Source organism: Amphiprion ocellaris, chromosome 9 (assembly GCF_022539595.1).
Source record: "Amphiprion ocellaris isolate individual 3 ecotype Okinawa chromosome 9, ASM2253959v1, whole genome shotgun sequence".
Taxonomy (NCBI): Eukaryota; Metazoa; Chordata; class Actinopteri; family Pomacentridae; genus Amphiprion; species Amphiprion ocellaris.
The window spans coordinates 15,218,368-15,244,032 of NC_072774.1; the positions used below are offsets into that span (position 1 = coordinate 15,218,368).

Consider the following 25,665-nt stretch of genomic DNA (forward strand, 5'->3'; position numbering starts at 1 on the left):
AGAGCAGCAGACACTAAAGGACAGAAACAATCCACCTACATGAAAAAGCGGTGTCTTCAATTAGCCATTGATTTTTCCTCAGGTGTCACTTTGGTTAAATGCTTTGTGGTTGGGAGTTTTCTCTCCAACTTGGAAATTGACAAGAGTCCATAATCTATTAGTCTTTGTACACAGACAAACATACACGCATTTTTGTTTTTGTATTTTTTTTAACCCGTTTCCAGTATGTAAATTTATCACCTCAAACTCTTTTCTGTCAAAAAAAGATGTGATAAACGATAAGTGTGTGTGGAAATAACCAGGAAAATGTTGTTTAAAATCATATGTAAGCAATACATAAATCTGTTAAGAGGATAAATACTAATACTCCTTAGCAACAAACCTTTTATGTAATGATCAGTTACGTAAAACATGTGAAAAGTGGTCATAACTTTGTTTTTCAGAGCTATTTTATTACAGAATTTTTCCTATTGCCAATCCCATCCCACACACTTGAACCTCGAAAACAAAACTGAGACAGATCAGATTCTTTTTTAATGCTTGAATTAAACAAAAATAATAAAAAAAAACAAAGGGAAAATTCAAAAAAGAGAAATAGAATAGAATAGCAGGCCATAGCTGCCACACTTCCTTTCTTTTTGTTTTTTTAAGACTAGAAAATACACCTAGAATTTGAAGCAGCAACAAAATGTGCATTTACCTGATTATACAATGGAACATTAAGATATAACATGAGTTTTTTATTCATCACATTATAAACCTCTAAATAATTCTTATACCAAAAAGCAACCTATTAATGGCAAAGCAACAGTTTTGAAGCAAAATATACACCTTATGTTCGCCTGGAACAAAACAAACAAAAAAAAATTAAGGAAAATTTAGTTTTTAAGTTTTTTGTTTTTTTCAGCTTTTTATTGTCTATGCCAATGAAATCAAATGTCTTTTTTTTTTTAATTATTATTTTTATTCTGGGGATGCAAATATTATCCTGAATGTGAATGAACTGCTGTTTTCACTCGATCTGTACATACACTCCATCTGTTCATCGAAAAACTGAACACCTGAATGACAAAATGAATGACTACTGCTCTGATGCATTTCAGAATACAAAGGAAACTGCTGTTTACAGTGAATGAGTTATTTTACAGCAGCCTGAAGCTTTATCGATTATCCTAAACACACGTCGGTCATGTGTGATGCAGAAAAAATGTATTCTCCATCCATCCATCTCCTTGGTGCATCCTTGTGTGCCGCAGTCTCATGTTTCCCAAACCACCACGTGTTTTTTAGCTGTCGAGGGGATGATCCAGTGCAGTTTATGTAGTTACAGCAAGAACACCTACGTGATGAGATCTAAAGTTTGATTGGACGAGGGGGGCAGAGATCATCGACAGACAGAGGTGCTGTGTTCAGACTGGTGGCGAGGCAGTTCTTACTGATAGCTAAAGGTTTCTTTTATTATCACATTACTTTTTCAAGTCTATATTCATGTCACTTCACCATAAAAGTATCGTTACAATACGTTTCCAGTACAGGATGGTCTGGGACAAACTAAACGACAGTCGAACAAAAAAAAGGTCATCCTTCCATTTGCTGTGTAGACTGTTTCTTTTGCAGGAGATCAAAGTTTCAGAATATCACCTCGGGGTGACCATGAATTAGCCGCTGAGTCCAGTCTCACAAGGCGGACACATGCTCAAAATCATAAAAATAAAATAAAAAAAACAAACAGAATGATTCCCACATTAATGTACAAACATAAACAACGGTCAAAAGCCAACCACATAGCTAGCCCCCGGCAGGTTAACACCATTCCTGTCCATAAAGTGCACTCTCCATTCTGCTGTGCGGCTTGGATGTCAGAAAGACAAGAGCAAAAAAAGAGGGTGTGTGTGTGTGTGTGTGTGTGTTTATACGAGGCGGGAGAGGGAAGGGGAGCTCCGCTGCATGTGTGTGTTCAGTCTTATTCCCGGAGCGACTGTGAATTAGAGGACAGGACAGTCTCAGGTGTCTGGAGGGGGTGGTGGTGGGGGAAGGAGGGCAGCGTGGAGGTGCTGGAGTGTGTGTGTGTGTGTGTGTGTGTGTGTGTGTGTGTGTGTGTGTGTGTGTGTGGGGGCTGACGTTAATAAACGTAGCCCTCGCTGTAGGGGTGCGGCTGGCAGTAGGGCCCGTCCTGTACGTAGGCCATGTTCTCGTCAAAGTGCGACAGCGGCACCGTGTCCTCCTCATTGATCTGCCGCTCCATGTCCGTCTTCAGCACCGGCCGCTGATTGTCAGGAAACGCCATGGAGAACAAGGCCTCGGGGTCGCACACAAACTTGTACACGTATCTCTCGCCGGCCACCTACAAGACGACGGACACGACTTAGAATTTTACATGTAAGATGAAACCTTCTTTTCAATATGTTGTCTATGGAATGCAACTCTTCATCTGAACCCTTCAATGCTTAAAAAGATTACATTTTTATAAACAAATTCTATTTTATTAACCTCATGTCTCAAGTCAGTCTACGGAAATGGCTTCAGGTGAAATAAGATTTGAGTAAATTCAGCTATGGCTGCCACCCAATGCAGCTCGGATGGCTGAAAATGATTGGTGCAGAGAGCATGAAGTGGAGAAGAGGACTTTTTATCATTGTAGACTTCATGTTTGTTTTGACCCCTAATGGCTTCCTTATTCAATTTAAACTCCTCATATGCAAACCTAAATGCTGCAGCTCTTGAGCTCCACCAACTCAATCATTCATCCTACAAAACACTCTGTTTCAGCTGCCTGTGGAGGGACTCTATTTAGTAAAAGAAACTGAGGAGCTGCTCACAGCAGAAAAGCGTCACAAGAACAGAAATAGCTCAGAAAACACAAAAATAACAAAATAAAAGGAAATGAACAAGGTCTTGACTCTTGTTCTTTAGTAGCTGCACCACTTCTGCTCTGCTTCCTCCTTTTATAAGCTACCTGGGGGAGGGGAGTTAACACCTGATGCTGCTTTAACGCAGGTGGTGTCAATCAGCTCATTTAATGTGTGTAAAAGCTTGCAGCTCTTCATCTTAAAATGGTGAGCTGTTTTCAGAATGTGCAAATGGCAGCAAAGAATAACTGACTTCTGGATCCCCCTCGGTGTTGTTTATGATCTTTTTTAAAAACACAATATTATCTGTAGTTGAAGATTTTTTTTTTTTTGGCATTTACCTTTTGCATGATTCCCTTCTCATAGTAGTAGCGCAACGATCTGCTGAGTTTGTCGTAATTCATCGCTGGCCGATTCTTCTGAATCCCCCACCGACGAGCCACCTTCACACACAAACAGCACAAAGCCAGTCAGTAAACAGACACGTCACACACAGGCCTCATTTCCTGACGAGAACATTGCCGCAGCTGAAATGTTAAATAAACTTATCCATATTCTCCAAATAACAGTAATTAGAGTGTGTCCAGCGTGAGCAGACCTGACCAGGGATGTGTTCATTAGGAGCTTGTCACACACCCAGCGGAGGAGGCAGCAGATGTTACAGCACCTGTCTACCAGACCACCCACCACCCGGCCTCGCAGTCCAAACCCACAGCTCTCTCTTCAGCTTCTCTTCTCTGGGATTTTTTCACTCTACTTCCCACTCTCACTCTTCCTCGCCCCATATGATCCTTTTCCCCCCAATCAGTGGATCTGCTGTCTTTTTGTCCGCGTAGCCGTCGACATGCTACACCTGCCCACCGCAGAGCCAGGAGCTAACGTGTGTCCGCGGCGTCCCGAAGCCAGTGTGCTTGGTCACCTGATGGCATGAATGGGCCCCCCTGTCAGCTGCAGCTGGCCTGTGCTTCTAGACACCATGGGGCTGTGTGGACCACTGCCAGGCTCTGCTCCCTCCTGCACTCCCACACCCTCCTGCACCCTGCATCCTCCCCCCTCCAGCAGCCAGCAACAGTGACTGAGTCCCACTGTGTGTGATGTGGACGTACACAGACGCAGCCTCTGTTCCATTTCAAAAGGCCCAACCACCAACATGGGTTATATTTTAAGGAATATGTCCTGTGAAATATTTAGCAGGGGCAAAGCCATGAGGGTCAGATGGTTAGATGTGGCTGAATGCTAAATAAATAAATAAATAAATAAATAAATAAATAAATAAATAAATAAATAAATAAATAAATAAATAAATAAATATATATTGTGGCAAATCAGAGTCTGACCACTTTAAAAGCAGAGAACATTACACATTCCTTTTTAAATGTTGTCCTTTGACATTGTCTGATTTGATGTATCACACTTGTTTCTTTTTAAACTAGCAAATGTAGGTGTGGCACGTTGAATATACACATTTTCACCTGGCACTGGTAGGATTTAGAGAAGTAACTAGCAATTATTTCAATCATAATTGATCTTTTATGTTTGAGTGAATCGAACACCAAATATAACAGAAAAACTACCAAAACTAGTCCTAAAAATCTCATTTGTCTGCTCAACAGTCCAAAACCCAAAGACATTTAATTGATAATAATAAAAAAACTAACCAGAACCTGCTTTTTTTCTTTGAATAACTTAATCAGGTAATCATTTGAGTTTTTCTAAGGTTTATTTCTCACATAAAAAAAAACAATATGTGTAGTAAAATTCAATGGGCGTGCTCCTAATAGTATAAACAAATGAAAACAGAATAAAAACTCAAGATAAAAACAGTCAATTAATACAAAGAATAATGCGTTCCTGAGTCTCTCACCTCCTCTGGCTCGATGAGTTTGAACTCCATGCCGCGGCCGGTCCAGGCGATGAAGTGGGAGTTGGACGGGTCGTCCAGTAGAGCCACGAGGAACTGCCAGAGCTGCAGCGAACCTCTGCGCTGGTATGATGGGCCCTCACGGTACAGGCCTGACTCCTGCTTGATGTCCCCTACAGGAGGTAGAAGAAAGGCTTATTGCATGATCGTCAAAAATTACTACAAAATACTTAGTTTTCATTGTGATATTCAAAAGTATTAAAATCTTCTTCGGGATGACTCACCTTCGACCTTTTCCGGCACCACGCAGGTATCGTCGTAGAAGTGTCTCGCCACTTTGTCAAACATACAACCTGGAAGACACGTCAAAAAGGAGCGTTTGATGCCACATTCAGGGAAAAGCCGTAAGCACACAATCACAACATCCACACGTATCATCGTTGGTACCTTCAGTCCTGTTAGTGTGAGCCAGATAGCCGTCTTGCCGTAAGTAGACAGAATGGCAGCTAGGCACTTCTGCTGAAAGCCAGGCAAGAACAAGAGTGGGTGTTAAAGGGCCCGAAGGCAGCATTAAGAACACTATCTCAGTTATCTGAGAGCAGTCAAAGCCTGTTCACTCAATGCACCACTGGCTCTGATTAAAGAAAATGCCCTCCAGCATCGGCATTGCAATGGCTCCCAGCCACAGGCGAGCTCACTATATCACACTGCTAATACGCACCGCGGGCGTCTCCACTCAGAGGAAGATTTACTACCGAATAAAACACGGCGCTAGTGTGAAAACACCAGCTGACATGATGTAAGTTCTTTCATAATGCGAGGGCTCAAGATGATGCTTTTACACGCTTTTTCAGATCAAAACTAAATGGACCTGCAGGTGTTGGTTTCTTTGACGTTTTCCCTGCGACATGTTAGCTAGAATGGCTCTGAAGCCATCATTTTGGATTTAAAGACCCTGAGAACTTCTCTTCTCAGTCTTACTGCAAGTGAATGCATCCAGCGTAAACACACTATTAGTCATTAGTTGGGTTATTTAACACGAGAAATTTCTGTTTTTCTATTTTTCTCACTGCTCTTCTCACTGGTTTTGAGCGGTTGGGGCTCAAGCGGAAAAAGTTATGTCGCACAGTTTTATACAACACTCAAGATTAAATAACAATGCAATCAAAATGTGAAGACACCTGTTTATCTGATCAAAACACACAACACACATACACAGGCTGGATGAAGCAGATGTACAGATCATATGGGTGCTAATGCTCTGAGTAGCAAGTGTCACTCAACTATTTTTGTCATTAAAGGGACACAAATTCACCAAAACAAGTATGTAAATTTTTTTGGACCATTTCTTGTTTTGTCATGTATTTTTAATATTGAATGCATTAAAACAGAAAGTACATAATATGGGAAGAGACTGTAATTTGGTTTCATTTTGTTTTCTCTGGTCAGCCTCTCAATCTGAGGGCTGAACAATATGCAAAAAACATCACGTTGCGATTATTTTGACTTATATTGTAATAAAAGTCCCAATCTTATTGGAAGTCGTAGTTTTTATATTTCTTAAGTAATTGGAAATCTTTGCTGCAGTCTGGTCCTGTACGTCTAGAGAATATGATTTGTAGGCCGAGGGATCTCTGCAGCAATATGTTGCTTCATTAAAAATGCTATTTTGTGACATATTTTACTTTCATGAAGAAACTGCAGCTCCTGTGATTTGGATGTTGCATTTAGCAATACTGCCATTTTGATCTTTCATGTATTTTTTAAAAAATCTTTTCTTTCCTCAATTAATATATCAAATTTTCACCTGGACTCCCTTGAACAGTTTAATAAATACCGAAGAATCTGTTAAATCTTTTAATGAAAAAATTACTTTTTTGTACCTATTTGGTGATTAAAATAATCTATCTATAAATGTCTAACCCTCTCATAATGCAAGTTTTGTACACAACCCCTCCTTTATCAGTTTGCTTTCTCACACTGTGCCATTGACTTGCCTGTTTACTGTACATGTCCGAACCTCCCACAACACAGATGAGCTGCTGTGATCAAAAACGGCCAAACAGGTTACAAAGTGAATGTTCAATAAACAGACTGAGGCCCTTCATTTAGGCCCATAAACATTTCTCTGAGCTTCATCAAAGTAATGGGCTTGTAGAGGAAATTGCTGCTAATGAAATTACCAGCTCCCCTCCCATCCTTTCCAACAGGCCTGCTCCAGTCAACATGCTCCACTGTGACTGCTAATAAATTCACTCTGATGCTCCATCTTGGATTCACAGCAGTGGATACATCACTGGCAAGACCTCTTGTTACGATTAACTAAATATACATTTCTCTATTTGTTTATAATCTTTTTATTGAACTCTATATTTTAACATGTTTGCTGCTGGTTACTTGTAATCTTACCAATTTTGATAATCGTTTAACCTATTTATCAAGCAATATTGCAGCTAGTTTACTGGTTTTAGTAGTTAAATGCAGTTTATCTCAGATTTATGTCATTGAGAATAAAGTAACCTTTGAATTTAGACTGTCAGTTAGACAAAACAGTCAATTTGAAGCCTGCACACTGAACATACTTTACCCAATTTAGACAAATTAATAGTAAAAATTTGATTCAATGATATATTAATTGATGCAAGCAGTTGTGCTGCTAATAAGAATCAACCTGACAGACATGAGAGAATATCCATCAAAAAATAGGATGTTTTTACACTGAAATCAATGTTTCTTTCTGAAATTTTCCAGTGGTGTTAATTAGCATTTAGAAACCACACGGCTGTGAAACTCTTCAAACATGTCTATAGAGAAGTAAACCTGCCACTGCAAAGTGAGAAAACACCCAGAAAAAAATCACTGCTTTTGGTGACAAAAAACTGCCGAGCTGCTGTAAGGAAAACAAACAAAGTGCAACATACAGTAAAAGAGATGTGAAAGAAGCCCACAGTGTTTTGTTTTGGGTTTTTTTTCTTCTGGGTAAGAGGATTCATTTCATCCTGACTGGTCACACAGATTCTCCTCAAGCTCTGCCTCTCCTGGGTCTCGCTGTCGCCTTGTGAATGAACCCAGCAGTCCGGTGAATGTCCATTCATGTCCTGATGTAGCCTCAGGCTCCACAGAGGCTTCGGGTTGATGATTATGTCCCTTTACTCTCTGACCAAAGGGAGCGGACAAGCGTGGGAGGGCAGATTCTGGATTGTGACCAAGCATAGGCCCCCCTCTTTTCTATTAGAGCACGACAGGAAATGGCGAACGGCGCAGACACCCGGCCCAACCAGATCCCCTGCCCTAATAATGGGCAAACTTAATAAACGCCACCCCCTCCCACCATGTCTTCTTCCATTCCTGAAATTATAATGCTCTGGTAGCAAAATAAAAAAAAATAAAAAAAAGACTGCTAACACTTCTTGGCTCTTTCACTTCCCAGAGTAGTTTAAAGCAACACCCACACACCAGAAACTTTTCCACATCTCTCACCTGAGTCGTAGGTGAAGTCCCTCGGCTCCTGCTTGATCATCATGCCGGCGGGATAAGTGTGGGGCAGCGGCGCCCCCATTATGGCCGGGTGTTCGAAGAGGGGGTCGGGGTACTCCTGCTTGAAGCCTTGAGGAGGGAAGGGGATGCTAGGCTCAGACATCTGCCTGTGGTAGATGGGCCGGCCGTCCCGAGCCATCGTCGGTGGAGAGGGAAACGAGTGGCAAGGCTCTGAGAGCTGACGTCGAAATCTGAGCCACAAGACAAATTCAATGTCTTCAATATACACCAGACATACATTTGATATCGTTTAGTTTAATCCTATTTGAAAAATCAGTGACGAAAAACTATCAAGAAGTAATTTGTAAATACAAGGATGCATGACAGTATATAAAGTTGCATGATTTGAATATGACATTACGATAAAACATTATAAGCTTAAAGGCCTGCTGGCTTATTAGCTTTCACAAAACACCTAACGAAGCCCATTCTTATTCATGGACAGATAATAATATCATACGACCAAAATAGAAAATTCTTGCAACGAAGAAGCCGGAACTAGAAAACAAGACTGGATTAACTTATTATCTGTATTATATTACTTTATTTCTAATGGAATAATCTCCACGCTCTGATCTCAGTTCCCAAAGATGACAAATCAGATTGAACGATCAAACCACATTAGATATAGAAATAGGGGTTGACCAATAGGTTTTTTTAAAGGCTGATTATAATTATTAATAATCAAAGAGTCCAATAACCAATATTTGGAACCAATACACATTTACAGTAAAAATAAAAATTTGGTGTTAAATTTTAACTCATACAAAGTCACTGAAATGCCTGTATTTATTTATGTTTTTTATATGTTTGATTAAAACTGAGGGCTTCATAGTGGCTTGGTGGTTAGGACTCTTGCCTTGCAGCTAGAAGATCCCTGGTTCACATGAAGTTTGCATGTTCTCCCTGTGCATGTGTGGGTTTTCTCTGGGTTCTCCGGCTTCCTCCCACAGTCCAAAAACATGCTGAGGTTAATTGGTAGTTCTAAGTTGCCTGTAAGTGTGAATGTGAGTGAGAGTGTGTTTGTCTCTGTGTGCAGGCCTGTGATAGACTGGTGACCTGTCCAGGGTGTCCCTCTTCACCCTAAGTCACCTGGGATAGACTGCAGCCCCCCATGACCCTAACGAGGACTAAGCGGTGTGTAGATAATGGATGGATGGATGATTAAAACTGAGCTTTTTATATTTCTACTGCAGTGTTAACAGGCTATTATTAGCCAATCAGACAGCACTGTGGGCGGGGCATTGGTCAAGAACAGAAAGTCGTGACTACAGATAGAGGTGGCTGCTTCAGAGTCAAAAAAGAAAACTTTTAAATTCTTTTACTTTATCGAGTTATGTAAAAGCAAATAAAAAAACTGATAATTAGTGAACAGCTGAATATCAGATGTGACAACTGAGTGATAATAGGTGATCCTTATTATTAAAGCAGGCATGAAGAGTGGGAGAAGCAGAGTGTGAAACATGCAGTTAATGCATACAGATAAAGATGTGCTGCCATTTTTAGTAAATACAACATATACTTATAAATTAAAAAGAAATAAAGTTCTGCTTCATGCATATTTGTTTATACAGAATTCCACCAACGGATGACACAAAGGAAAATTTTTTGCCATCACCATTGGCTCTAAAATCAGTAAATCTCTTTGAGGACACTGAAATTTTAATACTAAAATAGAAATGTCTTTGTCACCCACGTTTAGCAGTGAGATAATGTGCATCTGGAAGTTCCTGGTTTTGGCCCCGCCCACTGATGATTCACTCAGCCAATGGAATTCTCCTGTAACTAAAACTCAGATGTGCATCTGCTGCTGTGACCTTATTCTAATATGTTCTGAGCACAACCGCCAGCTAAAAGCCCCACATGTAAATGTGATGTAAATGTAAAAGGCTGCAGGCTGCAGTACCTGTGGTCCATAGAGTAGGCGTTGTCAGGGAGAGGCTGCGAGGGCGGTATGTGGGCGTAGGTCCTGTCTGGTTTAGGTGTCGGGGCTGCCGTGGGTGAGCCATGATGGAGGGGGGACACAGGGGTGCTACAGGGGGGCGTCACTGGGCTGGAGGGCTTCATTCCTGTGGGCTGCTTCTGCTCATAGGCACTGTGGTGAAGGCAAGAGACAAGAGTCAGTGATGCCTCTGTTACTGCAGGTACTAGGATTTTAGAGTTCAGCATATGATCTGTAATGTATTCTAACTGTGCTGAAATGAAGCTTCATATTTGAATTGGATGCTGTAAATGGCATGTTTCAGGTTTTAAACATATGTGTATATGTCAAATAAGAAAGGAGAATTGTTACCGTCTTATCTTAATTTCACTGTATTTTCTGTAGAATAGCTTGAAAGAAATTTGCAAATTGTCGCACAAAAGACAGGTTAAACAGATTTTAATTAGATTAGAGTTGTGTGAATGGTTGCTTTGCTACTTCTTAAATTGGTGTTTCTTTTAAAAGGGAATTTGGTAAAAATGTCTATTCTATTACTGGCCTCTTTTGTTTAGCACTCATCCGTCCTTCCTTCAGTTTTTTAATAAAAAGAAAAGCTACCTCAGAGCAGGGTTGACTTGTTTCAATGAATATATTAGGAAACATTACAACATTTCTTGGTATAAACCATGGGGAATTTTGATGTAAAGCAACATCAACTAAATGATATACTTTGCCTTTTTTGTTCTCTATGTGCATCTGAGCAGATGTCACCAGATGAGCAAATGAATCACAAACTGTCAGCATACGATGTCATTATAGCAGCATGCAAGTAGATTGGGTGCCACGCAGTACAAATCAAGTCAGTTCAGTGTAACTAAGCAACACTCGCATCCCAAGGACCTGTTAATGTTCATTAAAGTGAACAAAAGGAAACACTCACATGACTGTACATGTGAGTCTTTTCTGAAGGTGCTTTGGATTCATTTTAAATAACAGAAAGAGACGCCTGCAGTTTCTGATACATCTAATTCCTGATAGCAACCAAATGCATGCAAAATGTCTTTTTCAGGCCAATTAAAAATAATCACAATACAGAGTTGAACATTGGAAAATTATTTACAATAACTGATTGTACATACATCAGTGCTTTATTTTTACTGCCCGGTTGGTTGATTTAATTTTAAAAGCAAGTGTCTACAGTCATTTTCAGTTGAATACAGAATATAATGTTGAACTGAATAACTGGCAATACAAAATATAGAGACTGCTTTTTTTTGAGATGCTTAAATAGCAGTGGCTGTTCTTGCAGCTTCTTTTCAGTGTTTGCTTTTATTCGCAATTGTGACGGAAGCTTTCGTAAGAATAGTTTATGCATTTGTAAAAGACATTTGAACGAGTGCTGTGTTTCCCCCACCTGATGCTGTACGGACATTTCTCTCCATACTGGAGTTTGAAGGGCCGCTCCTGACTACAGTTGGAGCTCTGCTCTGAACACGGGCTGTGCAGCTCCCTCTTGATCTTCAGCTGCAGTCCGTGGAAAGCCACTATGAAGGGGGGAGGAACAAAGAAGAAGAAAATGTAGTCACTGAAAGACAAGGTGGAGGTGCAAATGATTTTTTTTGCAACATTTTGGAAAGTTTCTGATGTTTCCATATTTACAGCACGATCTCATTTTTGCCAGGGTGAACAAGTGGAAAAAGAAACAACTGAAATTCTGTCCTCAGTTCAGGCACTGTGCAACTCATTCACATAAATTAAGAAGGAAATTGATACATTTTGCTTGTATGTTTTTGTAGCAAATGATGTAAGTGGCCGTTATCCAAAATTTTTACCAAATCTGTCAAAACTACATCCAACAGCTTTCCTCAGATTCGAAAACAGTTGTATTGTATTGTAGGTATCATGAATGTGCACCAAGTCAACGCTGATAAAGTGAATTTGTGATGGATAAATTAACGTTGAAAGACTTGCATTTCCAAGTGTTCGTCTGCCAAACTATTTGACATCTCAGGCCATCACTTACACAAACAACTCACTTCAAATCTCATTTGTTTGGCCTTTTCCTGACGGCGACTCTGTTAGTGAAATATGACAATCATAAAACTGGGTGTGCGGCAAGCTCCTCTAAATGCTTTATCTGCTTTCAGCTGGCTGTCAATACGTTCCAGACGACAACAACAGGGTTCATTGATCTGAAGGGGGCCCTGCGCTCTCTACCTATGGCCCCACAGCGAGCCCAGTGCATCTGAGAGGCTGTTAAGTGCCTGATCAGTCCTGATTAACATCCCATCATCTTGAGTCATGATCAACGCTAATCCAATTGACTGCGCCTCTGACGAAAACCCAGTCAGTCAGAATGAAGTCAGACTAAGGTTGCCTTGCCAATCGCCGTCTCACCGCGACTGCACACAAAGCAGCAGTGCAGCCATCCCACAGCGCTCTATCAAACAGGACAGAGGGCCAGCTCAGGCTGAAGAGGGGGATTTCTGACTGATGTTTCAGGCTGAGAGGTGGCCTTTTCCTGGGTTAAAAAACAAAGTGACCAGAAATTATAAATGGAGAAAGGAAGTTCATCAACTCCTGGTCCAGTCTGAGTGCAAACATTTAGACATTCGATGACCAAAGAGACTCAAATCTGTGGTTTGGGAGTATTTTTCTTTTCAGTCAGAAAGGTCTCTGAGGCTGCAAGGAGCTGAGAGAGGAGGATGTTTTGGGGAGTTTTCTCACGGCTGACTGACAGCTGCCGTACGAGCAGGGGTCGATCTGCCAACACCCCCATCTGACGCACAGCCGAGCCCCTGGGGGACGGACCACACGGGCCCGGCACGACAAAGCTCAGGGGTTGTTCGCAGCCCTCGCTGGGGGCCTGACCTTTCCAGGTCATCGATCGGAGGTCAAAGAGACACTTCCTGAGGGGAGACCTTTGACGACACTGGCATGGCAGAGCCTTGTTAAGAGCTTATGAAGTCAAAACAATACCTCAGCTTTGCCTGTCGACATCACCATCAGCGCCACTTTAATTACCAACGACAATAAACATACAGGAATTAGTTTTTCTGAGTTTAGTCCCAGAGCTGACTCCTCTGACGTCTTGTTTGCAGCTCATTTCTTGTTATACGTTTTTTTCAGTTATTCAGTTTAGATATAAATCTAAAATAAAACTTTAAAAATATTGTGTTTAGCTGCAAACGTTGCATCAGCCATTAACAATGTCTTCACGTGTGCCGCAGCACAGGGTCTTAAATTAGAAATGGAAATGTCACAATAGATTTCATCAGTGGGGTGCCAAGGTACACAAATCAATAGCGAGGGCATTGCCTCTGACTAAAACAGACTTCCTTTTTAGTCCAGAATGTCATGCCCATCACTGCTTGATTGCTCTCATTATCTACATATTGATTACCCGAGATGGTAGGGTGTTTAAAAGAAGGAGCAGTTAGAACAATTACTGGGTCTATTTCGAATGCAAATGTTGTTGGCTTTTTTTTCCTTTTCTGTGCGACTGACTTTAACATTTAACAATTTTATTTGGTCTTTGCAGCACAGACTAAATAGAAATCTTTGCTTTAAATATTGAAAAATCTGTTTGTCTTTCACGGAAGCAATATTTTACGGTTCAACATTCAAGATTTCATTTTTATCTTTATTTTCCTACAACCCTTAGTTCTAATAACTTCAGTTTAGCTGCAATTTTTTTTGCCAATCCTTTCACTACACTATCAAGGAACTCTTGGCCTCAACTGTTGTTTACTCTGAGGTACAAATTGTGCATTTTGGCAGAACCAGAGCCTTCGTTTGGCAGATATTTCTCCAGTCCATTCATAAAAAAATACAGGTCTTTTGGCAACAGCGAAAAACCTTCCATTCCATTTTCACCTACTGTAGGTGCTCGCCTTTGCTGTTAAATGACCGAGGCTCGGATCTGCTGGTAACGTGTGGCCTCATTTTACACCTCCTCTACTCCTTCATTCCCTGCTAAGTTATGCTAATGGTAAGCATCTGTGTTGGAGTTTGAGACAAAGAAATTTCTCCTTCTCCTCCTTCAGCCTGAGGACACTTTCGCTTCGAGGCCGCTCACATGCTGCTTCGGTGCCGCATAGATGGAGAGTGCGAAGTTGACATTGAGGGAAACAGTCACAGCTTCTCGAGAGAGAGGTGATGAATCTGAGGCCGTGAAAATTTAAAAGAACAGCAAAGGGACAAAAATCCTAAACCCACTTTTCTGATACTCCTTTTGAATCTACAGTACGCCTCAACGCAGATCTCTTTTTCTTTTCCCCTCCTTCAGCTTCCACTTGTTATTCTCATTCTAGCTGTCGACTGAAAATAATATCGAAACATTTAAATGTAAATGTTAGCTATCTTGAAACAGACATGAACCTACAGTTGTATAGAACAGATACAAAAAACTGAATTTTTGGATTTTCTCAGGATAACAAACATTTTCATATTTCATTTCACATTCTACAAATAACATTCTTAAATTAATTACACTCCTATCAGAGCATTTTATTAAACTCCTATTCTACTATTTGCTACTGCTATCAGGTAGTTAGCATACACTATACAAACAACACAAAAGGATTAGGTTTTGGCTAATGCTAATTGTGCTACATTCTTTATGGCCAATGTTAGTTTAGTTAGGATATTTTTAAACCTAAATATTGACATATTGATGTCACCTATGTGTGTGTATATCTATCTATATCTATATCTATCTATCTATATATATATATCTATATCTATATCTATATCTATATCTATCTATATATATATATACATACATATATGTATACATATATGTGTGTGTGTGTATATGTGTGTGTATATATATATATATATATATATATATATATATATATATATATATATATATATATATATATTACGTAAAAATAAAGGCAACACAACCTTAGTCTTCTGACAGTGTGCCTCAAGTGAATTATCATAAACGCAATATATATAAAGCTTGTTTAGTAATTTATTTTTTACAAAGCTATTTCCTAAAGTAAGTGCTTAAGTAAAAATTACTTAAGCAAAGTAAAATTATGCATTTTAAGGGACTTTATTCAGATGCAGATTTGAAATTTCCTCCAAATAATCTACAGTGTTGAGCTCTGTTAACAAATGCTGCTCCAACACTATTTTCAGCTGCGGATTACTGCACATGCAGCGCTTTGACGGTTATTTATGGCCAAACTGTAGTGTGTGTGGAACTGACGCAAGACAAACAGTGCCCGCATTGATCGCAATAAAGGAATATGTCGCCCAGTGTTTTTTTGACTCTTTAACTCCCAGACAGATTAGCTACTGTATTTCACACATCCTTACTTTGTGTAGAATCGGTTCATTGTTGTTGAAAATACAGAATATTCCGGGTTTAAAAGTCACCATCAGAGCTGCTTTGTTCCACTACAATATCTCCACCTTTACTCTCTGTCGTCTCTCATCTCTTTAGGTACAACTTCTTCTTGCATCTCACTCCACCTTCACCTCTTTCTGTCTCTCTATCTCACCATCTCTCGGCCTGGTGAAACCCATATGGGAGAGCTGCCGGCTGGGATGCCTGCTCAAGCGCCCAACCACGGTGCCCTCACCCTCCTGCCATCTGTTAGTGCCTCTCCAGTCTGCTGCAGGTTTGCCAACAGGACAATTCAGATGGTCAGCAGTCTCCTGCCACCATGGCCACCCACCCTGGCTACCTCTGAAGGACAACAGGACAGTCTTGGTGACCTCTGGTTCTCTGCTGCTCCTCCATCTTGGATTTTAGGGTAGAATAATTCACATCCAAGGTTTGGACTGTTTTGGTTGCAATACAGCTGCTGAATTCATTGTTGTACTGTTCTGAACAATGAAAACCAAGTCAAATGAATGGAAAGAATTGGATAAAATATTCTTAAATGAAAATGGGTTTAAATGTATTTTTTAGTGGTCTTCAAACTATAGTTGAATTTGATTTCGACTAAAAGAAATCTGTTTTAAATGCAAAGGTCACAAAGGTCATGAAATTGCTCAACTTAATTTCACTATAGCATTTTCCCAGCCATCCAAAGCTGTTAAAGTTTGCCATTTCAAGGTAGAAGCAGTCACGGCAAAAAACAGAGAAAACTTTGACCCCTCCCTTGCTTTTAATCTGGAAAACCACCAGTAACCTGCTACATGATTATCTGGGTCACATGGGGTTAAAAGAGCTGTGACTTTGCTCGATGCCAGACCCATCCCAGTTTATTTTTACCATAATGTTCTGCGACCACTAAATCTTTTCAATGTACACTGAAATTAAGGTTGTTAAATATGAGATGTGACCTTCTCCCCTTGTTCCAGATCAGAATCCAACTTCTGCCTTCTGTTCAACTTTTCATTTCCAGGTTAAAGGGCGTTGAGGACATAGGGAAGACGCAGGGTGTGGACATGCAGTTTTGTGTATTTTCTCACAGTTTCATGTGCATTTTGGCTCCTCTGAAAGACATGTGCTCGCTCCGGGTCCCACTGAGCTCCACTCACTCAATTTCTGTCCCCACCTTGGCACTACTTCCTCCAGAAATGGGCCGTGCCAAGTCACCAGTCCCCATGTGCCACCACCGTACACAACCAGGTGAAGTACGACTAACTACCTTATCCTCTACACTGAGAGCGCAAAAGCGGCTCATGTCAGACATTAGAGGATGTTTACGAACTTTAAGGAAGTATTCTTAGAAACAGAATTTGTTCTTTTGTGGGATAAAATATGTAGAGAAAGAGAAAAAACAAACAAAAAAAAAAACAAATCCACGCTTGCTTTCATGCTGTAAAATCCCCAGTGAAGGTTGGGGGAGTGTACAAGAAGGCCAGCCAAGGATAGATATAGTAGTAACTAATATTACACTGCCTGATTTAGAAAATGTAACCACACTGGATGGTTTGCACAAAAAGCACTTCGAGGAAAGGTCAAGGCGGAGCATTTTTGAAAAGATTTTATTTTAATAAATTCAAAACAGCCATCAATTGACAGCAGTTTGGACTACCTGGAGTTAAAAATATCACTTCAACCACTTAAAAAAATCAGCCACAATATTTTGATGTTTCCTTATGCAAATAAGTCACAGCGCAATAATATCTCAGTGGCAGGGAGAGGTTCACGAGCAACAAGGGAAAGACAGCGAGACAGACACAAACAGAGAGATAACCCCCCACCCAGGCACCTGTCTGCAGACCCACTAGACTGCTGCAGCTCTCCAGAGAGCACTTGTGCAAGCAAAGGTGAGGGGACTGAGAGACACGGAAAAACACACACCGACACTTTCCACGAGTACAAACACACCAGTTGGGACGAGCGGAAAAAAACAGCACAGATGTTCACTCACACCCAAACACACACACACACACACACACACACACACACACACACACACAGAGAGAGCGAGAGAGAGAGAGAGAGAAGCGACATGGTCTCTTACTCACAGTTTTCAGACTGGAAGTCTGGAACGAACTGCTCGTCATTGTCGGGAACTTGAGCTTAAGACAGGAACAGAGGAGAAGAAACGGGATGATTGTTTCTGATGTTGATGGACAACGCAGCATTGATCACAGTTCTTTTACAGTTCAACATTCCCCCCCTGCTGGCAAAAGCCTCCTGGGATGATAGTATGGCCTATCCCAGCACTGTTTGCCTCTTGAAGAACACAGCTGTGAAAAATGTTTTATAGGAAACCAGGGAGAAAATTGGTTCATTTTTACTCTGGCACCTATGTCTATTTTTTAAATGCCTTAACATCCTCATAGCTGTGGCGATAATCTAATTAAATTATCATTTCTTTTAAAATAAAACAAACATTTCAATGACAATTTTTCGTGAAAATTCCAGAGCTTTCAGTCATACCACACAATTTTCACTTTACTGACTTCTTGTCAATATCGATATTATTTTCATCCAGCTTGTATCAGTAGCTGACACACAACCTTTTAAAAATTACAAAGAGGTTAAAAAACCATGTCAGATCTTAATTTAATCTTTTGTTTTGCTGATAGTTAAATCTGACTTTTACTATTCAATAACAGGAAGAAAAACACATGAGTAACCAGGAAAATAAACACACCAAATAACCTTGAAACACTTCCACCAATATATTTTCTACAGTTTACTAAAACTACTAAAATTTTCCAACAAACTCCAGCCTGAGAGGGAGAAAATATTTTGCTTTAGGTGACCGTCTCCCTCCTATTTCCACTTCCTGAGGTCGCTTTGTCCATTGACTGCTCTGCAGCCTCATCGCTCACTTCTTGCCAGCAGCCAAACACCCATTGTTAACAGTATCTAATTGGCTTCTTCCCTACTGGTGAATCCACCTGTACCTACCGAGCTAGGTCTGTTCCAAACCTTGCAATGCTTCACCTGCGCTTCAAACGCCCCTGCACTCAGGCTAATGCTAAAATAATGAAGCCTGCTCCACTCTGGCTCCAATTACGCATGTACATATTTATATCACACATATTTACACTCAGCGACAGTTCTCTGTGTCCGTCAAGTTTGAGTCTCTCAAGCGAAAGGCAAAAAAAAAAAAAAAAGAGGAGAGATTTAAATGTGTCATTAGCACATCTATTTATATAGACAATGAGGTGGATCCTCATTATCACAAGATCAGGAACGTGCCTTGACATGTTGAGCGATTTAAAAAAAAAATTACAGATTTTCCATTTTTGTCACTCTTGATGTGGTCAGGGATGTTTTTCTCCTCAGCAGAGGTGTGAATTGAGGAGAGTAAACAATTAACAGATCAAGAGGAGAAACTGCTCCATATTTTCAAAGAATGTCAAGCAGCTGAACAGAGCAGCAAACAAAGACGCAGAAGTCACTTCATTCTAGATCCTGGTGTAGTTGAAGCTGTCAGCATTTTTCTTTTGAACACAATTTGTATTTTGTCCTGTTTGAATTACTGTCAGTGGGAAACAACTCTGGCTTAATGAGACCTTTTACAAAGAGCTACTTTGCTGTATTACTCCACTTTGTTGCATGCTTTCTTAAAGGGCCATGACATTAACATCTGAATATGTAACAAATAAACAGCAATAAAAGGAAGACTTCTTATGATAACTCATTCGCACACATTACAAAATGTTTGACACTTAAAAAATTCTGTTTTCCAATAAAAAGTTCAACAACCTCAAGTGCCCAACCAACACAACAATAAAAAACACAATCCAGGAACCGCTCCCTCACAAAAAACTTTAGAAAACAGAACTTGGACAGGGACACTGAGAGGAGAAATGGAAAACAACAACAGCAACAACAACAAAAAAAGGAAACAGCAACGTCTCAGTGTCCAAAAGGAAGTACAGGATGGATGAGTCACCGGCCTCAGTCTGTGAATGAGCCAGCTGATCTCTGCAACAAACTCCTGGGGAGAACGGCAGGGCTGGAAATCTGCCGCCATTCACAAAAAAAAAAAAAAAAAAAAAAAAAGGCGGGGGGAGAAGGACAGAAGGGAAAAAAGAGGAAGGATAAGAAAAGGGAGAAGTTGTAAAGGTTGTAAACAAGAGGCCTGAGACTATCAGAGGAGTTTTCTAAAGCTACCACAGCAGTGAGCAGGATTGAGTTTTAAACAAATTTACCATTTTGCCTGCTGATTTCCAAGACAAACAATGTTATCTATGCCTGATTTTCACGTGGTAACACAGGAAAATGCACTTTTAAAGCCAGAAATCTGTGAGAATGTTTTTCTTTGAGGCACTTAAACGAGTGCAGGAACCTGTGTGGAGGAGGAGGAGGACTGCTGTGGTCTGAAGGGTCAAACATTTGCCTGTCAGATGACAAACCTTCAGCCTCTCGGTCTTAGGAGTCGGAAATTCAGTCTGTCGCTATAATTCCTCCTCTTGTTTCAATTACCTGAACTAATAAATCTTAGAAATGGGAAGGTATTCCTTTTCATCCTAATGGACAGGAAGTCATTCATTAAATCTACAATCTTGAAGCGTACATCATCACATTGATCCATGACAGGCAGAACTGTAATCCTTAACAGTAATACCTCTTATCAGCCGCTGTCTCTTTTCTCACTTTGGATACTGAAATATTAAAATCGTGTCTTATTCTTTTACACACCCTGCGGTGTGCGGCGCGACGCCTCATCTCACCTCACTGCTGCTAGGAGTCGGCTCAACTCTTCCAATATCAGTTTCAAAGAATACGTCTCATTTTTTAAAAGCTTTGGATTGCACTGCGAGCGTTTTCAAATGTGTTAAAGAATAGATGGAGCCCATAAATGATTGAGTCTTTTTTGGCTGCGCGGAGAGCGGAAGCTAAAATTTCTCTCAACAGTTTTCCAGTGGATGTATTACGACTCAATCCTTTGTTAAAATAAAGTATTAAAGTTGATTCAATTATATTGCACACTTTAGAGTTCTACTTTACGGCTAGAATTATGGCTTTACGTGTGCACTGGTAAGAAAAAGATATATTCTCGAGCAGGGCAGCATTTTATTCTTGCAGACGTATAATAGAAAAAAAAATTTCTAAATTCACAAATTGTAATTGACTTTGTTTGATACAAATTTAAAAAATATAGTAAAAGCAATTGTGGTCATTCTGTCTTTCTGCCCTGTATTCTTGTTTATCAAAATTTAAATATGAAGCATTTTAGTAAAAAATTACATCCCTCACTCCAGTATTTTTTTCCCAAACAATCCTTTCTTTACTTGAATTTTAATGTTAATTTTACAAATTAACGACAGCTTAAATATTACATTTAGAGTTTTTCCTTTTTTTTCGTTTGCAGAAACCAACAAGCTGCAGAAGAGCAAAGACGGAAATGCTTTTACAACTGCAGTCACAGAAGTAGCAAAGTGATTTACAAACTTAATTTTTACACCATTTTTCAGAGGAAAAACTGTTAATTTGTTTTACTTTTCTGATCTGTAAACAAGCAAAAACTTTCCAAGCAATCGTGTGTTTTCACACTCTACAACTCCACAGTCGCATCTGCTTGTAAAGGGACAAAGCAGATCAAATACTACTTTTAATATCCTCCAAAATGTCACACCTTTAACTGTAAAATTCTAAAATATCCTTCTACGATCATACGTGGTATGAACTTTCAGATTACATGCAATATTAAGGTAAGTTGCATCCCAGTGAGATGCAAATACAAAAGTCCAACATGCACACATGCACATAAAAAAAAACACAGTAAGGATGAACAATATTCACCACTAACCAAAACTTCTGTGCTGCAGACACGACGGAAAGAGGACGCTCGCACTTAAATCCTGAAGCATCACGTCTCAGTTAGACCACAACGAGCAAGTCTTGCCATTAGAGAAAAAAAAATATGAAAAAGCAAAGAAATGGATGGAGAAATCTAAAAAAAAAAAAAAATCAATTGTTGCTTTGAGAGACTGACTGGTGTTCTGGAAGTTTGCAAAAAAAAAATTATAGATCCATTCTCTCTTTTTTTTGCCGCCAAGAAATGAAATTGAAGAAGACAAGGTGATGGTACAGCTGTAGAAGATAGAGAGGTGTGCTGAGAGGAAGCAGAAAGAGAGAGAGAGGGAGAGAGAGAGAGAGCAGATGAGAGAGGGAGAGAGAGAGAGAGAGGGAGCTGGTGGACTACAGCAGAGCTCTGGTGGAGGTGGAGGTAGTGGTGGCGGCTGGCGTGCAGCACGTTAGCTCCTGCCAAAAGCAGAAGAGACAGTGAGCGTCGGAGAGCCTTCTCCTGGTAATTTGTGATGACACTCTCTGGGTAGAGCCTCCTCAGTCTCCCTCAAGACCCCTCGCTCACAGTCTCTAATGTATGCATGACACACAAGGTGCCTCTTCCACACAGGCTTTTAATTGGACTGCGACGCTAGGCATGTAACTCCAGGCAGCTTTTTTCCCCCCTCACAACCTATCCATTTTTACCCATCTCTCAGCTCTCTCCTTTTTGCTCGAGATTTAAAGCACTCACCTTCTGCAAGCCAAGTCTCCTGCAGCTGACTGAGGTCCTGGAAGAGCTCTGAAAGGGAAAAACCAAAGCAGAGAATGAGGTTTGAAGGCGGTTAAAAAAAAAAAAACAGAGTCAAAGCCCAGGAGAAGCATCAGAAACAAGTTGCTTCATTATGGCTGGCTGATATGCCATTGGAGCTCAGTGGGCATGTGTGCAGCTAATAACAAGTCAATTTGTGTCTCTGACCACTGACAGAGGCTTGTGAGAATCATCACAGGCTGCTGTGTTGTAATTGAGATTCTGTAGTTAGCAGCGCAGGTGGCCACAAACCAATTGAATTTTGCTAAATGTTTAGGAGCCGTGAAATTAACTTCTCCCTCTGTCCTGTGTCTACCTTCAGTGTCCAGAGCCAGGTCGGACTTAATGAATTTTCTCTTTCTGTCATTTGCTGGCCTCTCGCAGCTCGTTGCCTTTTCTTGCAGCTTCTGAAAAAGGAAAAAAAAAAAAGAAAAATCAATTTTTTTCTCTTTTCCTCACTGGAGCAGCGATTCTGTTGTTGGCTGCAGCACATGTGCAAGTGAAATAGCGAATGAAAGAGCCTCAAGGAGCCACTCATTGATGCCTTACACACTTGCAAAGCTTGACACATGCAAAAGGGGCCTGCGCTTCACATATCAGACATGATTAACAAGTTGTAACATGGTGCATAACCAACAACACTGTGTAAAGTAGTGGGCACCTTGTTTAGCTGTTTATCTTTGATGATTAGAGGAAACTTAAATGGTCCCTGAGGGAGAAATGAGTCTTGGCAGCAGCAGAGAGAAAGACAGAGATGGGATCAGAACAAATAGAAGGAATTAGAGGGGAGAACAGACTTTCACAATCAGAAACAACACTGAAGATGCTGTGAAAGAGACAAATCAGGATGAAAAATCTTCATTAAGAGACTGGGAGCTGGATGAAGACGAGGAGGCGTGCATTATAAACTGATTCACTGTTTTTTGAGGCAGAGATCACTCACTTTGGAGTTACAGTAAGGCACTTGCTGGTCGTGAAATCCATCCATTCTGCACTGTGGTGGCTGCAATTGGCGAGCAAGCTGCAATCTGTCCCGTCCCGTCACCCTTCAGACACATAAACAGAAAGCAGAAAGAAGAAGAGCATGACTGATAGTTTCTCATCTGTGTTTTATTCACTGAGAAACCCCGTTTTGTATTGTTCTGAGCCCGGAATGACCGACAACGCCTCCGGCACTGCTGCAAAGTTAAGTTGCCAATTTAAGTCATTTGGTGCGTAAGGAGAAGCGCGCCGAGCTAGAGGGCGCACCGAAAGGCTGTTCGCTACGTAATAAACTTATAAAGCGGAGGAAGTATGGGAGAACAACACGTACTCACCCAGCGACTTCATCCGTGTGCAGAGTGCCACAGAACGGCTGCAGGATCTCCACAGTCCCGGCTGCAGCCTGCGCTTCTCCCCGCTCACTGTGTTGCTTTCTAGCCGCTTGGCATCGCCTCCCGGGGCCTCCCATGGAAACAAGCCGCACTCCGCTTCCTATTGGTTGTCAATGCCTTTCACTGGATCAGATTGCTGGCAGTCAATCACGCCCGGTTTCAGTCACGGGGAGAAGTCACTGACAACCCCAACATGTGCTTATATTTACGCTTCAAGTTTGGAGCGCTTCATTAAAAACAGGAATTACGCACCAAACTTCAGCGGATTATTTTTTTTTCCTGCTTTTAAATTTACACTTCAACACACATGCAGACTGCACCTGCACTCCCCCTCCTCTCTCTCTCTCTCTCTCTCACACACACACAGTCCTGTCTTCACCCACTCTCCCTCTCGGTTTCTACGCATACAGTGTGTACACACAAACGCACCACTCACTCCTCTCCCGGTCAAGTTTGTGTCCATGGTAACGGTGTTTTGAAGAGCCTCCAGAGGGACTTGCTGAAGCGCCAGTTCTTCCCTCCTCTGTAAGGGAGACATTGTTGGGAGAGCCGAGGACCTGCAGAAGCCACTGACCTGGAAGTGAAGCTCAGGTCAGCCGAGGAGGACGTCCAAAAACCTCAGCGTTGCTTCCTAACGCACGTTAAGTAAGAGCAGTGGCCAAAGCAAGAACACTCATTTACAGCTATTCCAAAATCTGAGGAAAAAAATAAAAACACAAACACTTTAACTTTTTAAATGAACTGAACAGTCATATCTAATAGTTTGTGCATTGCTATGATTATTGTTATTATTTTACTTTTTGTGTGATTGCATCTAATGGATTAGAGATTAATCAAGTCCAACCCATAAACAGGAATGTGTGTATTATTATGTAAGTGAAGTCCAGATATTGTGGTGAAGGTTTAGCAGGTTCATTCACATCATTACAAGTACACATCATGGCCGCTGCTCTCATTTATTCCTCTCTCCCTGTAAAAATCTTTATGTGGGCGTTGTGGCAAATGTAACATGATGAAGATATTAATGTTAGTTAAACACAGCTGTGAACACCACTGTTGTTTGCAGGGTGAATGTGTGGCTAATTAACATTTCAAGTAAGCTACAGTAGCTATGATAACTAACACTATAGTGATGGTTAATTAGCAGTCACATATTCCTGTTTTCACCTAAAACTTTGCTTCCACTTCATATAACTTCTTTGATATTATTCATTTCTACAATTATAGGTACTACACAAATTGACATATTGACATTAAGATTACTTTTCCAAATATGTTCTGACTAAATTGTCATTATTTTGTCCCATTAACAACTGCTGGGAAGATAACAGATGCTAACTTTATGCATAGTTAACCACTGCAATTTTTCCAGAATGGTCTGCTCACCAGGTATGCTAAGCCAGGTAACGTTTTGCTAGGAATTTAGCATAACAAAGTGAGACAACCATTAATAAAATGAAAACATTTTTGTACTTTTCCATCCTAAATTACAGTTGAAAATAATGAAATACCCATTGTCTGTGGAGAACTGTTCTGAAGCCTTGGGTTTGGCTTTTGTGTGTTGTCATCTTGTTTTTTTGAAACTGGGCATGATGAGTAACTACTAATATTTAATGTGGTTTGCCGGGAAATTTTTTCTAATACTTAGCGTGTCAAATACAGTATGCCAATAATACCAGGATGTCATTCTACGTCTGGTTGCAACTTGCAGTATGCAAGTCAGCTTGGTTTTCTGAACATTCTTACCCACAAAATCTTTTGCTGAAAATACATGACATGTAAATATGTCTGCAAGCTTGAGTTGCTGAGAGTGTACAGATAAATGATTGCTCATTTCAGACTGTGACATTTAAAACACAATCTTGTGATAAAGTAGTTTGTCTCAATTTTGCACATACTTCCTGCAACAGTACGTACTCTGTGGGCAGCTGCAATACGTACTGAAAGCAAAAAAGAAAAGAGAGAGCATGCAATTTGGAGCATTCCCTGCTTTGTATTCTAAGTAACCGTGACTGGGACCAGAATTTACAAAATTAACACCATGCTGTATTAAAGGAGACTTGACACTAGTGATTGAGACCATGAACTCATTAAGAAAATGTTTACTGAGGTAACAGTTCATGTGAGAAGTAGGATCATTATCTCA

The 25,665-nt window shown here is 40.5% G+C and overlaps 1 protein-coding gene across 5 annotated transcripts; it reads right to left on the reverse strand.

Annotated features, from left to right (window-relative positions):
- Positions 1–512: 512 nt before the first annotated feature.
- Positions 513–24,246, reverse strand: etv1 (ETS variant transcription factor 1). Of its 5 annotated transcripts, none has more exons than XM_023277869.3 (13): positions 23,463–24,246; positions 23,090–23,192; positions 22,463–22,553; positions 22,090–22,137; positions 17,609–17,662; positions 11,583–11,712; positions 10,154–10,342; positions 8,191–8,438; positions 5,158–5,226; positions 4,995–5,063; positions 4,714–4,883; positions 3,191–3,292; positions 513–2,344 (listed from the first exon to the last, which is right to left on the reverse strand). In XM_023277869.3, the coding sequence occupies exons 1-13, from the start codon at positions 23,594–23,596 to the stop codon at positions 2,123–2,125; spliced, it is 1,629 nt and encodes a 542-aa protein (XP_023133637.1). In that variant the 5' UTR covers positions 23,597–24,246; the 3' UTR covers positions 513–2,122. The 5 variants fall into 5 exon arrangements, with proteins under 5 accessions (XP_023133637.1, XP_035807605.1, XP_023133638.1 ...); XM_035951712.2 differs by having other exon boundaries at positions 5,158–5,229; XM_023277870.3 differs by having other exon boundaries at positions 5,158–5,229; positions 23,459–24,236.
- Positions 24,247–25,665: the final 1,419 nt, after the last annotated feature.